This window comes from Onychomys torridus, chromosome 7 (assembly GCF_903995425.1).
Source record: "Onychomys torridus chromosome 7, mOncTor1.1, whole genome shotgun sequence".
Classification (NCBI taxonomy): Eukaryota; Metazoa; Chordata; class Mammalia; order Rodentia; family Cricetidae; genus Onychomys; species Onychomys torridus.
In genome coordinates this window covers 99,013,206-99,029,546 of record NC_050449.1, presented here as the reverse complement: position 1 = coordinate 99,029,546, position 16,341 = coordinate 99,013,206, and the positions used below count along the sequence as shown (strand labels likewise).

The window sequence follows — 16,341 nt, the reverse complement described above, 5'->3', positions numbered from 1 at the left end:
GGAGCCAGCCATTAATTGTCATCGAAATGTTTGACACAGCTTCCCTCAAATATTTTACAACAAAGTTGTATTTATATCTAAGTTAAGATTTGGGGATGGGCACAGGAAGCAAATGTTAGTGTTTATGTAACCGCTTTAGGCTGAACTTTGGGTTCATTCTTACTGCCAAGCATACCGTTTGGGTTCTAGCGTGATATGTGCTGAAGATCGTCTTCACAGCTCCCAGTCATTTGCTTTCTGGAGCTCACGGTCCAGACGTACAACACCGAAAGACTGTGCTGTAAGAAAGTTCCAGATCCAGTGCTTATTCTGACCCCGTGAACGTGAGAAGAGAGAACACCAATATCAGAGAATTAAGAATAGATAGAAAGAAAATGGGAAAATATGTTAAATTAATTGTGCACATTTATATTGGATAGTTCATCTACTATCCTACCACTACAGCCCCTCCCTCCCTTCCTCCCTCCCTCCCTCTATCCCTCCCTCCCCCCTCCCTCCCTCCCTCCTTCCCTCCCTCCCCCCTCCCTCTCTCTATCCCTCCCTCCTCCCTCCCTCCTCCCCAGCCCACGCACACACATTTTGGCTCTTAGTTCTTTCAGTCTTTCCGAAAATCAGTATCTTCGAGGGACACAGGCCATTAGTTTGCAGACTGCCCTTAAATTGTGTTTATGTGGTTCTCTCCCTGTGATGAGATTTTGGGGAGGAATGTATGGTGAGGTTTCTCACGCACAGTTCCAGGAGGTGCATGATGTTGCCTCATCCCGTTTTGTGTGTTAATTGTGACCGTTGGGTTGTCGTGCCTGCCAGGTTGCTCTGTTAAAAAGCTTGTTTGTTTTGTCCTTCATAACTTGTAGCTGAGTCTTCCAAGAGATCCTTTGAGACCATGTTGTTGACTCCGCTGCTTTTCTATTGCTGAGACAAAACACCTTGGTCAAGGCAGCTTATAAAAGGAAGCAGTTGGTTGAACTTACGGTTCTAGAGGGTTAGAGTTCATGACGGCAGGGTATAGGCACGGTGGCCCGGATAGTTGGGAGCTCAGATGTGGATCCACCAACAGGGAATGGTGCAGTCCTCCAAGCCTGCACCCAGTGACACACTTCCCACACCTCCCAGTCTTCCTCACACAGCCATCAGCTGGGGACCAAGTATTCAAATGTGCAAGACTTATGGGGACATCTCATTTAAACCACCTCAGTAATTATCTTGTCTTGCAACAAAATTTTATCCAATTGTTTTAGCACCTTTGGACATGTCCTCTGGAATCACTTGTTCCTGTGGTGGTTGGAAAAATAATTAGAAATAGTTTGATTATCTGTGTGTCTCTGTGTGGGTATGTATGTACATGTGAATGCAGGTACCTGTTAAGGTCAAAGGCAGCAGGTCCCCCAGAGCAGGGGTTACAGGTGATTATAACTTGCACTGTGTGGGTGCTGAGAAGTGAACTCAGGTGGTTATAAGCCACACTGTGTGGATGCTGAGAATTGAACACAGGTCCTCTGCAAGAGCACCAAGTACTTTTAACCACTGAGCCATCTCTACCAGCCCAACAAAGCAACTTTTTGATTGAGTGAATCTTTTTTTTTTTTTAAGATTTATTTATATGTATACAGCCTGTATGACTGCAGGCCAGAAGAGGGCACCAGATCTCAATACAGATGGTTGTGAGACACCATGTGGTTGCTGGGAATTGAACTCAGGACCTCTGGAAGAGCAGTCATTGCTCTTAACCTCTGAGCCATCTCTCCAGCCCCGATTGAGTGAATCTTAAAAAGTAGATTCTTGGGTTGAGGGTGCAGCTCAGTGGATAGGGGAACAAATTACTTGTTTATATATTAATAAAGGAGTATTTCATTTTGTGTAACTTAATTTATTTTGTTTTATTTAATTAATTCAGTTGGTTTAATTTTCACTTTCTCAAGATTGGTTGCTGCCAGGCTGGGTGTAGCTCAATGGTAGAGTATTAACCTAATGTGCAAGGCTCTGGGCTCAGTCCCCTGCGCTGTAAAAAAAAAAAAAATATATATATATATATATATATATATATATATATATATATAAAACAACAACAACAAAAGTAGATTGTTTTAACTTTAACATTTGTATTTATTTGTTGGCAGTTTTATACACACATATAGTAAATTTCAGTCATTTTCACCCCATTACACTTTCTATCATTCTTAAGAAGCTCTTTTCCTACTTTTGTGTCTTCTGTGCGTGAGCCACTGAGTTTGACTAGGGTTGCTTGTATGAGCATGAGTGGGATGCTCTCTACTGGCTGCTTTTCAGGCCGCACCACTGAGGAAGATGATCTGCCCTCGTCAGCAACCACTAACTGCCAATAGTCCCTCAGGAAGGGCTGGGCCTCATAAGCCCCTCCCCACTCATGGTGAAATAGTGAGGGATTTTCGTTACAATTTTAATTCAGATATTATTACATCACATCTCTTCTTACTTTTCCTCCCTCTAAACCCTTCCAAATCCCCCTTTATGCTCTTTCAAATTAATGGCCTCTTTTTCTTTATTACTGATATATATATATATATATCTGTAAATATGTATATATGTGTAAATATATAAATACAATCTACTAAATCTGTTTAGTGTTGCTTGTGTATATATGATTTCAGGGCTGATCACTTTGTATTGATAACCAATTAGGAGGCTCATCCCTGGGAGAAACCGATTCACCCTCTTTTAGCAGTCGTTAGTTGCCTGTAGTTCTCTGCTCAGGTCTTGTTTAGGCAGCCATAATGTTGCAGTACCACGGGGCTTCCCTGTCATTTCTAGGAGACACAGTCTCACTGTAGACTTGTTTCTCTGGCTCTGAGACTCTTTCTGATCCCTCTTCTGTGATGTTCCCTGAGCTGTAGGTGTAGGAGTTGTAGAGTAGATGTGTCCGTTGGAGCGGTGCATCCCAGGACCAGTGGATCTTTGGTATTATGACCATTTGTGGTTTTTCTGTAATGGTCTACATTTGCTGTAAATAGAAGCTTCTTGGGTGTGGTGAGAAAGCTACACTTTCCTGTGTCTAACAGGACAAGTTTCAGAGTGCAGTTAGAAATTGTACTGGTCTAGGAAAGTGGCATCCATGACCTCCCTGGTCCTGAGTGGCTGGCTAGGTTTCTAGTACCAGGCACGGTTTTCTTCCTGTTAAGTAGGTCTTAAGTCCAATTGGATAGTCGTTGGTTACTGCCAAGATATGAGTGCCACTATTGTACCTTTAGGGATAACAAGCCATGTATGTCATTGTTGTGGTCTATAGCCATCACAATTGGGTGGAACTATAGATGGTTTGCCCCCTTTGGCAGCTTGCACAGCACCTTCTGGTACTATGGAAGCTAGACAACAGGAAGTAGGCTTTCAGGCTAGATCCAGCTAGAATCTTCTGAGTCTTACGTCCAAAGTGTGTGGTGTCTTTTGTAATTGGACTTACCTTCAACTTCGGGGAGGCAACCCCAGACAACAGTAATAGCCTACATTGTTTTGGGAGTACTTGGACAAGCCTGACCAACAACTTTAAGAAGATTTCTCATGCATGGCACTGGGGTTTTTGTTAGGTAGTCTGTGGCTTTTGTGGGGAGCATTGTCAGCCCAAGTGGCATACTCAAACTTTTAATTTTTCCTGCATATGCAAACTTTTAATTTTTATTTTGCCTACATATATGCCTGCTGTGAGGTGCCTTTCTGTATGCTGTAAATATGTGTTGCTCTGAGCTGGGTGGTGGTGGTGCACACCTGTAATCCCAGCACTCGGGAGGCAGAGGCAGGTGGATCTCTGTGAGTTTGAGGCCAGCCTGGTCTACAAAGCGAGTTCCAGGACAGCCTCCAAAGCCTGTCTCGAAAACCACACACACACACACACACACACACACACACACACACACACACACACAATATGTGTTGCTCTGATTGATTAATAAATAAAGCTGCATTGGCCTATGGCAAGGAAGCTTAGAGGCAGGTGGAAATCCAAGCAGATAGACAGGAAGAGAAGGAGAGGCAGAGAAACACTGCTAGCCACCCCCAGGAGAAGCAAGATATAAAAGTACTGGTAAGCCACATCCATGTGGCAAAGTATAGATTTATAGAAATGGGTTAATTTAAGATATAAGACCTGGCTAGCTAGAAGCTTGAGCCATAGGCCATGGCCATAAGTTAGTAAATAACATTTTGAGTGATTATTTTATAAGTGGCCATGGGACCATGGGGCTGGGCAGGCACAGAGAAACTTCTGGTTACATATGCCTGTGCACTATATGTGTTTGTGTGTGATGCCATGGAGGCCAGAAGAGGGCATCAGATCCCCCGGGATTGGAGTTACAGATGGTTGTGAGCTGCTATGTGGTTTCTGGGGATTGAACACGGGCCAGTGCTCTTAACCACTGATCTATGTCTCCAATCCCGAGGGACTCAGTCTTGTGCAGGTACCCAGAACTGCAGTGAGTTCATGTGAGTTAATTGTTTAACATGCTTTGAGAGAAGTCTTTCTCTGCTGCAACACCATTAGTTACTGGACTCAATATCCTCTGGTTTCCCAACCTAAGCACACTTTAATAGTTTTATGTCTTGCTTTGATGGTGGGCACTGCATGTTTAAATGCAAACTATCAGACTTAAACAGCTTCTTGAAATAGTATATATAGTGTAAATGTCAAATCATTAATGTATATTCATCACATATATGCACAGCTGTCAAATGTTTATAAGTGTTTGATTTTCCCACTAGATTTTATTTACAATTGTCTAAAAATGCTTCTCTTTTTTATGACTAATTGCATTAATTATAATGCGGAGGACATAATGGAATATAAAAATATAGATGCCTTCTTGGGAGGTTTTATTTTATATGTAACATTATTAGCCCCTGAATTAAACAATATTAAAGTACAACCTTTTATTTTCCTCCCTCCCTCCCTCCTTCCCTCCCTCCCTCCTTCCCTCCCTTCCTTCCTTCCATCTTCCCTTGCACAGGATCTTAATCCATAGCCCAGGCTGCCTTGGAATTCGCTATTTTTCCCAGTCTAGGCTTGAACTCAGGACTATATTTCTGCCTTAACAACACCTGGCTATTTATTTACTTATTTTGAGACAAGGTCTTGCTGTTAGCCCAGACTGGCCTGGAACTCTGCTCCTTCTGCCCTGGTCTCCTGAGTGCTGGGATTGTAGGCATGTGCTACCACTTCCAGCTGAAATGTATGTTATAATATGAGGGTCATGCATGGATTTATTCTGGCTCACCTTTTTTGCCATTTTCATGGATAAATGTTTTACCAAGATGGACTCATTCAGTTTTGATCACAGCACTATGAGGTAGGTGCTATTGGGGAAACCAAGGCATAGAGAATTGATGCAATTTGCCCAGGAATTTAGTGGATTTGTGACTCATCAACCTATCTTCTAGAGTTCTATGGCTGAGAGAGTGATGGCCAAGAACATAAAGATAGGGTGTTGCCTGCTCCACTTGGAGCCTCACACTCAATGTTCTTACAGTAAGAAAAAAAAAGTTTCAAGGTCAGAGGAAAGAGGTTATGTTATGTTCCTTCCAGGGGAATATAAAATATGCTCCGGTTAAGCTGATCTTACCAGGCAGATGTGTTCCAAGACATTGGACTATTTCTGGATGTTGCAAATGTTTATCAGGTCATCAAACTCTTGTATAAAAATACAAGCAAAATCACCCAGAAATGTTTGTGTTCCACCAAATGAATTCAGTGTGTGAAGTAGGACTTCTGCCCCCAACTCCCATATGCTTCCCCCACCCATAAACCACTTCTGCACAGATGTAAACAGAAAGTCTGAGGTGTACATGCCAGTGTTTACAGAATTCTCCCCAAGTCAGACTGGTGGGACACTTTCCTTACACAATTGAAGAAGTGTGACCAGGTTATTATTATTATTATTATTATTATTATTATTATTATTATTATTACTACTACCATAATCATTATTTTACATGCATGTATGTGTCTTATATGTGTGGGTGTGTATGCTCACCTATATAGGCATGTGTAGAAGCCAGAGGTCAATGTCAGGATGTCTTCCTCAATGACGTCTCCACATTATTTACTGTGCACTTATTTATTTGTGTGCGTGGCACACAACTGTGGGCGTCAGAGGACAACTTGCCAGTTGTTGGTTTCTCCTTTTGTAATGTGGGTTCAGGACTGAACTCAAGTTGTCAATCTCGGGAGAAAGTCACTTCACCCAGTGAGCCACCATCCATCTTGCTGGCCTTTCAACTTTTTATTTTTTGAGACAAGGTCTCTCATTGAATCTGGCACTTGCCATTTTGGCTAGACTGGCTGGGCAATGAGTCTCCAGCATCATTCTGTCTTCCTCCCCTCCCTCCCCTGTGGTGGGGATGGGGTTACAGGCTACAAGGCCATACCCAACTACATGAGAACCTGTCTGCCAAATTTCTGTCAACGTTACTAAAGTATAACTTACACACAATGTGATACACTCATTTTAAATGAAGACATAATTTTTAATCATAAAGCTTCTTTCTCTTCTTGTTTCTCTCTAGGATCACAGCCAGCATGGGGACTTGGAAGACATTTTGGTTGATCATCTCCCTTGCAGCTAGTCTGGACTTCATTAAGTCACAAATGATTGGTAATATATGGAATTCTTAAACTCCAAATGCTTGCTTGCCAGGGACCTAGTAGTAGTGACAATCTTAAAAGGAAATATGATGGGAGCATCCTAATTAATAAAACAGAATAGATTTCTTGAAGGAGAATTTCCTTGGAATCTGGAAGCACTTAGTGAGGGATGAGTACTTGATTTTTAAAAACAAACTTAAGCCCAAATGGTAAGATATATTAAATATAGAGATATATTAAAAGCATTGTGCTTATGAATGTATTACCAGGCTCTAAAAAGCCTGTTACAGGGCTTTGCAAGAGAGGTGTGGTGTGTTCTATCTCCATGACAGAGCTGTTCTGAGGGGAATTGTCATCATGAGGTGGGTACTTTTGTCCAATGCTAGTGACACCTCTGCAGTTTTTTGTAGTCTTTATATATATATGTATATATATATATATATGTATATATATATGTATATACATATAGATGTGTTCATGTGTGCTTTTGGGTGCTTGTGCACATGTGTGTGCATGTGGACACTAGAGATACAACCTTTTCAATCACTTTCCACCTTTTTTTAAGACAGGATTTCTCTCTGTAGTTTTGGTGCCTATCCTGGATCTCACTCTGTAGACTAGGCTGGCCTCGAGCTTACAGAGATCCACCTGGCTCTGCCTCTCGAGTGCTGGTTTAAAGGCATGTACCACCACTGCCTGGCCCACCTTATTTTTTGAGAGAGAATTTTTCACTGAACCCAGAGCTTGATTTGGGTAGGCTGGCTGGCCAGTGAGCTCTCTAGTGCTTCTTTCTATATGGGTGCTGAGGATATGAACTCTGGTCCTCATGGTTGCATACACTTAGCTGAGTCATTTCCCTAGCCCATTTGGCAGTCATTTTAATAGATTGCATAGACTTTTCAAGATGAAAGTCTTGTCAAGGGAACATATTTTTGAGTGGCTTGAAGCCCCACTGAGACACTATTGAGCTTTAAATACTCAAATGCAGATGCACAGACTGTCATTTGTTGGTGAAAACTCCAAACGAAGTCTTCCCCTTCCCCTTGGCTCTGTCTCCCCTTCCTATGAACTGAGCTGTGACAGTAAGTCTTGTCATGTTTCAAATACCTTCTAGAACTACAAAGAAGTAATGGAGACAGTATGATGAAAGCAGGAGGTACTTCTGTGGCATCTTGTGGTACAAACAATACTTGCTGGAAAAAATAGGCTACAGCTGGGGATGGTTCCTTCAGTTTGGAAGGACCAGGGAAAACTTTATGGCTGTGTTTGCTCCTGAGAGAGATGTGTATTAGGCAGTGTTCTCTAAAGGAAGAACTGATAGAATGAATATATATGTGTATTATATTAATATATAATTAATATTAATATAGTATTAATAGATAATATATAACACACACACATATAAAGGGAATGTGTGAGAGTGGCTTACAGGCTGTGGTCTCAGTAGTCCAACAATGCTGTCTCCTGATGGAAAGGCCAAGAATATGGTAGTTGTTCAGTCCATGAGACTGGATGTTTCGTCAGTCCCAGTCTGGTGCTGGAGTCCTGGAGATTCCTAGAGAGCTCCTGGTCTTCGGTCTATGTTGGAATTCTGAAGTAGATTCTAAATATCAGAGAGGAATGATTCGGCAGTAGGCTAGATGAACTTGCCTGTGAAAGTGAGGGCAAGCAGGCACAAAGCCAGAGCCTCCGTCTACATCCTTTTATATAGGCTGCCACCAGAAGGTATGGCCCAGATTTGGGGTGGGTTTTTCCACCTCAATGATCTCATCAAGAAAATCCTTTCACAGGGATACCCAGCTCCTTGGTTTTAGTTGATTCCAGATGTAGTTGCATTGGCAACCAAGATTAGCCATCGCAAGGGCAGAAACCAATTAGCCATTTCTGGATGTCACTGAATTCTCTCTTTCCATTGGAAGAGCCCAAGAGCAACACATTCTGTGTGGAACCTATCTGCCTTTTCTACAGTCGGACTCCACTTGGCTTTATGACCAAGGTCAGGCAAACTTCTGCAGGGCAGCTCCCAGAATTCCAGAGGAGACAGGGATTTGATGTCCCTTGATTTTACCATGTTTTCCCCAGTCCTTCTCTGTTTATGCCTATACTGGGTCTTTCCTTCCTGCAGTATGGGCTTAAAAAAATTAACTTTTATGGGTTGGATGTTGGAAGAGCTGGGCTCTGTCAAGCTCTTTGAAGGAATGTCTGTGGGGTGCTATGATGATCAGTTTTATGTCAACTTGACATAGGTTACCATCATTTTGGAAGAGGGAATCCCAGTTGAGAAAAAATGTCCTTACCAGACAGGCCCGTGGTACATTTTCTTGATTGATGGCTGATGTGGGTGGGATCATTCCAAGTGGTGGTACCACCCTTGGGTGAATGAGATGTCTTATTTTATACATGTGTTGTCCAATACAGTGGCTCCTAGCTGCCTGTAACTATTTGAGTAGTCCGTTTTAGTCTATTGTGACTATCTGACTATTTGAGTGTGAAAATGCAGTAAAGTGTAGAGTCCTATTTCTCCTTCCCACTAGCTGCATTCAAGAACTCAATGATCACGTATGACTGGTGGCTACATTCCACTGGTTACAATGACTTCTAGCTCTACAATTTCCATTTCTTCGTTTGTTTTCATTATTGTTCAAGAGTTCCATCCTTGGGCCAACAAGATGGCTCAGTGGGTAAAGGTTATTGCCACCGAGTGATGTAAGCCTGATGACCAGAGTTTGATCCTCTGAACCCATGTGAAAATGGAAAGAGAATGGACTCTGTGAAGTTGTCCTTTGACCTCCACATGCGTGCTGTGGCACACACATACACTGATGATGATGATGATGATGATGATGATGATGATGACGACAACAACAGAGCCCCTTTCTTGTAAATTCTGTCTTCCCTCACCCCTCCCTTTCTTCTTATCACAGACATAAATGTGAGCAGTTAACTGGGGCCACTATGGCAGCTAGGGAGATAATGTGTGTCAGACAGTCAAAGAAGTCTGAGTATTTTCTTTTCTTCTTCCTCTTCCTCCTTCTCCTCATCTTCCTCCTCCTCTTCTTCTTCTTCTTTTTTGATTTTTCAAGACAGGGTTTCTCTGTGTAGTTTTGGTGCCTGTCCTGGATCTCGCTCTGTAGACTAGGCTGGCCTAAAATTCACCGAGATCCTCCTGGCTCTGTCTCCCAAGTGCTGGGAGTCTGAGTGTTTTCTAACAGCACCCCCTACTGGTAGAAAGTAGATATTCTTATTAAGTGTGCAGGTGGTATGGAGAACCTGGGTGAGGGACCTAACTGGAGGGTCAAATGTCTAAGAAAAAGATGGGAAGGTGGCAGATGAGCAAGGATAGCTGGTACACATGGGATGCAGGCAAAGGAAGGAACAGTGTGTTTGGGCTGCCTGCCATCAGACACCTGTGGGGAGGAAGACAGGGCACTGAGTGAGTCTGGCTCTCAGCTAGTAGCTGTCCACTTGTACTTTTCAACTCAAGGTCATTCTCTTTTGAAGTCTGCAGGGAGGCCTATAAGGGGGATGTCGTGTTTCTGGTGCACACCCCCAGCATCAACTCCCAGCACGCCCGCAGTGTGCGGAAATTCTTGTCTATCTTGGCAAACAGCTTCAATGTCAGTAAAGACACCATCCGTGTGAGTCTGGCCCAGTACAGCGATATACCTGCTTCTGAATTCCTGCTTTCTACCTACCACCACAAAGGTGAAGTGTTGAGACACATCCAGCAACTTCAGTTTAAGCCTGGAGGCAACAAGATGGGCCAGTCTCTGCAGTTCATCCTAGAGCATCACTTCCAGGAAGAAGCGGGGAGCCGGGCAAACCAAGGGGTGCCTCAGATGGCCCTGGTGATGAGCAGTGGCCCAGCTGAGGACAACATCCAGGAACCTGCCAAAGCTCTCAGGAGGGCAGGAATCTTGCTATATGCTGTTGGTGTTGGAGATGCAGCTCAGGCTGAGCTCAGAGAGATCTCGAGCATTCCCAAGGATAAATTCACCTTTTTTGCTCCCAACTTCTCTAGCCTGCCTGGCCTCGCCCAGAAGCTTCGGCAAGAGCTCTGCAGTACTCTAGCAAAGGCAGCTGAACCCACTGAGCACAAGTCTCCAGGTACCTTTTCCTTCTTTCTCATCTGGACATCAAAGAACCCCAAACTTTGTCTTTCTTGTACCCCTTTACTACTCTCTTATTTGTGTGTGGGCATATTTAACTCAGAGATTAGAATTTCACCCAACATGATGCAGCCACTGACTACATCTTACTCATCCCGTGGGCCTTGTGGTGGTACCATACACTGAAGGAGTGTAAGTCCATTTTGATGAAGGATTATTTGCTCCTAGAATGATATTATTATTCTGGATTTAAGGGGCCACAGGAGGGGGAGGTCCCGGATGTTTGCTTGGTCCATTGTCAGCCTGTTGGTTAAGAGACACATTTAGAGAAAAGAGAGACCTGGCCTTAGATCTAGTTGTTCACTTTTGGTGTCATCTTGGACAAACCATTTAACCTCTCCAAATCTGAATTTTCTTCCCAGGACCTTAGTTCCTGTCTCGGAGAATTGGAAGCATTAAACAAGAGTGTGCCATTAAAAAGCGTGACACAATGGCTGCAAAGCCAGGGTGCCCACGTGCATTTCCTACTGTTGTGCCTGTTGGCACCTGTGAGAGGACATACGTGTCTTCAACTTTATTTTGCTAGTGATAAGACCCAAACTCATGAAAATTCTTCATGGTAGTTACTTAGCTTTATTAGAAAACATACAACTTTGCTTTTAAAAATCCCTACCTTGGTGGACACCTGCATTGAATTTCCTAAAGCATGAAACTTCATGTAGAGGAAAGATGATTATGTATGTCTCCATCAAAATCCACAAGAGGACAGTGTAGTGGATAGCCACCAATAGGACAGACCTTCATTATTTCATTATTTTGATATTTTCCCATAAGAGTATATGAATTGGAAGCAGTCCTAAACTTGACCCCCCAGTGAGGCATTCCTATGGCTTATTATACACTTTTAAAATATCACTTAAGGTTTACAAAGACATTTTATGTATATAGTCATAACCACCATCTGCTTCATGTTCTGGACCAGTGGTTCTCAACCTTCCTATGGTGCGACACTTTAATACACTTCCTCATGGTGTGGTGATTTCCCCCAACCATAAAATTATGTTCACTGATACTTCATAACTGTAATTTTGCCACTATTATGAATTGTAAATATCTGTGTTTTCTGATGCTCTTATGTGACCCCTGTGAAGGGAGTCTCCGCCCACAGTTTGAGAAGTGCTGCTCTATAGAGTTCGTAAACCTTGTTTACATTACTCATTGTGCTGATCTACTATCTCCAAATTGTAAATAAGCAGGATGATTAGCATCATTATTTTTGCATTTTTCAGATAAAGAAACTGAGATTAGCGGTACCACAGGTCTGTGGTAGAGCTAAAGATTTGGTTCCTCGGACTGTTAGGCCCATTGTCTACAGCAGGTATGCTAGACTACAGAGCAAGGAGGGCAGTTACCAAGGCTCTGCTGGACAGAGATGTAGAGGAAAGGAAGGAAGGGTGTGACTATGCTAAAAGTCCCACAAAGGATGGTGTTGTCCTGACCCTTCGTGGGAACTCAAGAGCAGATGTTATGTCTCAGGGTTGTCTTGACCCTGAATCTAGGTCCAGCAAGAAACTGGCTTTTGTAAAACTGAGAAAAAGGCAATAGTTGGAGGGAACTCTTCCAAAGAGCAATGCTTAGAAATGGTCAAAAGGAAACAGCAGGACCTGGACAGAGGATCGATGTCTGCTATAATAGATGATTCTCAAAACACCTGTGAGCATGTAGGGACTGGTGTAAAGTTTACAGTGGGGCAGAGAAGAAAGGTCTCAAAGAGGTGAGGGACAAACAGATCACAGGTCCACAGGCAGTGTGACCTGCTAAAGAAGATGTGACATATTCTAGCTCTCTGACCCATTTGTGCCAGCACATGCCTGGAGATGAGGTTTTCATCAGGAGAGGGGAGAGAGAGCATCCCTGACTAGAGAGAAGAGCACCCCTCTTTCAGGATGCTGTCAAATTTCAAAAGGGTTGGCTTCTTGATGTGAGTCTAGGCAGTGTCCAGTGGATTTCAAGGCTGGAGGTGGCGGTAGCAGCAGAGCAGGCCTGAAGCCTTGGAAGACGAGCGGGTGGGGGAAGGACACAATTCCCCGAGCTCACTGCCCTTGTCCTATCTTTCCGTTCACCACCCTGCTTTCCAGACTCCAAGTGTTTAGAATAAAACCTCCGAGACTTCACTCCTTCCCTTCTTTCTTACAGCTTGCGCAGAAGCAACCCTGGCTGACATTGTGTTTTTAGTGGACAGCTCAACTAGCATTGGACCCCAGAACTTCCAGAATGTAAAGAACTTCCTTCACGCTGTTGTCTTGGATCTTGACATCAGCAGTGATCAGGTCCAAGTGGGACTAGTCCAGTATAGTGACAACATCCACCCAGCCTTTCAGCTGAAACAGTCCTCTGTGAAGAGCATGGTCCTGGAATGGATCCGGAATCTGTCCTTCATCACAGGAGGCACAAATACAGGAAGTGCCCTAGAGTTCATCAGGGCCAACTACTTGACCGAGATGAGTGGCAGCCGGGCCAAGGATGGGGTTCCTCAGATAGTTATCCTGGTGACAGATGGGGAGTCAAATGATGAGGTCCAGGATGCAGCTGACCAGCTGAAAAGAGATGGAGTCTTTGTGTACGTGGTAGGGATCAATGTTCAAGACATCCAAGAGCTGCAGAAGATAGCCAGTGAACCATTTGAGAAGTTTTTCTTCAACACAGTGAACTTCAGCATCTTGCAGGAGTTCTCAGGAAGCCTCCTTCAGGCTCTGTGTTCAACAGTGGAGAGACAGATGAAAAGTAAGCCATGTTCAGTCTACCACTCTGAATCTACCACTCAATTGCAATGCAGTAATGTGCTCCCAAAAGGGAAGGAAGACCTACTATCATGGGGGCGTCTGGGAATGCTTCCGAGAGGGGAGGAAGTTGAGCTGGGCTTGAATGATGAATAGAGTGTTCATGAGTAGGAAAGAAGTGAGGGGATATGCTGTCGAGTTGTTTAGAGGAAACAGCATGAGGTTTGGAGTCCAGAAGACATGCTTTTTAAATCTTGCATCTGCCACATTTTAGTTACTGTCAGGTCCAAAGGAAACTCCAATTCCCCAAACTACAAAAGGCAGTTTGTATATCCAGAATGAGTTCAATCTGGACTATAGGAGGATTTTTGGCAGTTAGATAAAAGCCAGCATTCTCCAGGAACTTGTTTTTATTTGTTTGTTTTGTTTTGTTTTTTTCTTTTTCTTTTCCCGGAGCTGAGGCCCAAACCCAGGGCCTTGCGCTTGTTAGGCAAGTGCTCTACCACTGAGCTAAATCCCCAACCCATCTCTTCAGGAACTTGTAAAACCCATTTCTACCTGCCAAAAGAAGTAATTTCTCTTATTTGTGACAGAAGGGACAGATGGAAAACTGTGGTGTCTAGCAGCATATCAAAGCACGTGCTGGCCTCCAGGCTCCCTCAGTATACAAGTACCTGTGATACTTGTCAAAGTCCACACTAGCATCCCAGCCCTTCTCACCTCCTCCTCTACCCCAAACTCCCTCCAGCCCCCAGGCTTCCCTCTTCACAGCTACTCCTCCTCCTTATAACCCTGCTGATTTCACTACTCTCTGCTCTGGCTAGTTCACTATGCTCTCTCTAGTCTCCATCTCTTGCTGTCTCACTATCTCCACTACTCTCCCCTGCTCTTCTGCTTTCCTAGCCCTGGTCATGTCCAGTCTGCTGGCCATGTTCAGTCTACTTCTTTCTCTGTCTGCTCTGGGCTCTTCTAGATGCCTCTGGATATTTGATCTCTCTTAAGTACAATTAAAAACCCTTTCCCTTAACCATGCCGTGCAGTGGTTATGTTGGCAGCTATATGAACATTGAAAGAGCTTCACTTCACATCGCAGGCCAGTTTCCAGTGGATGCAGAATTTAATCTCTAGAATTATTGGCATGCTGGAGGTTGGCAAGGACAAGTACCGGATTGGGCTGGCTTCATTGCCTTCACCTTCATGATGGGGACAATAATCTTGCGAGGATTAGATGGACAAAGTATTTAGAGATCTGTGAGTCCCAGAGGCCATGCAGGAGGGGTCAATTTCTTGCCTTCTTGTTGGTGGAAGAAGAATATGAAGTAGATAGTAAAGAAGCAGACAAGAGAGGAGGAGGAAGAGGTGGAGAAGAAGAGGTGGAGGAAGAGAGAGAGAGAGAGAGAGATAGAGAGAGAGACAGAGACAGAGACAGAGAGAGCCTTTGATAGAGTCCCAAGCAGAGAAGGGACAAGCCCTGGGTGTACAATGTAGTGTCAATATACTACTTGTCCTTGTTATTGCCCACATCAAGCCATCCTTGCACTCCACTTTTCTCATAAGAACTTGATTTGATTTTTCGTTTCCTTCCACCTCCTTCTTTTACTTCTAGAGTCTAACAAGACCTATGCAGATGTGGTCTTTCTTATTGACACCTCACAGGAAACATCGCAGGCCAGTTTCCAGTGGATGCAGAATTTCATCTCTAGAATTATTGGCATGCTGGAGGTTGGCAAGGACAAGTACCGGATTGGGCTGGCTCAGTACGGTGATCAAGGTTACACTGAGTTTTTGTTTAATACCTACAAGACCCGGAATGAGATGATCACACACATCCATGAGCACTTGGTGCCCCGAGGTGGTTCCAGGAGGGCAGGCCGAGCCCTTCGGTTTCTTCACCAGACTTTTTTCCAGGAGGCAGCAGGAAGCCGGATCTTCCAGGGTGTTCCCCAGTATGCAGTGATCTTTACCTCAGGCAAATCTGAGGGTGAGCTTGGGGACGCTGCACAGATCCTGAGGAAGAGAGGCGTGAACATCATGTCTGTGGGGGTGCAGGACTCTGACAGGACGGAACTGGAGGGGATTGGGTCTCTGGTGTTCGTGGCTGACCCGCAGGGAGAAGACAGAGTCAGACAGCTATTGCAGGATGTGAATGTGGTGATCCAGGGGACTCCACAGCCTGAGGTCAGGATAGAGGCTGCAGATGGAGCTGCTGGAGGTAAGCCTTGATCCTTGGCTATGTGAGTCACTAGGAAGTCACAGTATAGGAAGAAAATCTGGGGGTCTGGGGGTGTAGTTCAATTGGTGGAGTGCTTGCCTAGCAAGAACGAAGGTTTGGGTTTGATTTCCAGGATGACATCAATACGCACAACATTACATTCCCATTACCTTAGCACTCCAGGTAGAGAGGCAGGGAGATCCGAAGTTTAGAGTCATGCTTCATTAGTTACATAGTGAGACCCCCCCCCTCCTTTTTTTTTTTTTTAAAGGAGGAGAAAAAGGAAGAAAGTGACTTCTGCTGAGGGCATTCCTCGGTGTTAGGACACTTGTAGATAGGGCAGAGAGTACCTCAGTTGTCATCCTGCGGTATCTTCGGTTACCACGAATACGCTGCTAAGCACCTGCAGTCAGTGCTTGGAACAATAATTATCCTCCCAGGTCTGGGTCGGCTGCCCACGGGTAAGTCCCATGGCAGAGATTTGCTGACCTTGCCTTGGTTTGTTCTCAGATCTGAGGTTTAGATGGGGCTTGACTAGCTAAGTATGGCTCTGCTTCTGAGGTCAATCCAGCCACTCTGAGCAAATTCTCCCTGTGGTAATTGCAGAGACCCAAGAGAAAAATCCAGTTGTATAAA

At 44.1% G+C, this 16,341-nt stretch overlaps 1 protein-coding gene across 1 annotated transcript in view; it reads left to right on the top strand.

The window, feature by feature from the left end:
- The first annotated feature begins 6,538 nt into the window (after window positions 1-6,538).
- The window catches only part of LOC118587650 (collagen alpha-4(VI) chain-like), a 93,149-nt gene continuing 83,346 nt past the window's right edge, over window positions 6,539-16,341 (top strand). Inside the window, exons 1-4 of the mRNA XM_036193650.1 lie at window positions 6,539-6,614; window positions 10,106-10,711; window positions 12,910-13,497; window positions 15,100-15,705. Coding sequence (XP_036049543.1) covers window positions 6,539-6,614; window positions 10,106-10,711; window positions 12,910-13,497; window positions 15,100-15,705 — 1,876 coding nt within the window. The remainder of the gene's footprint in view (window positions 6,615-10,105; window positions 10,712-12,909; window positions 13,498-15,099; window positions 15,706-16,341) is intronic.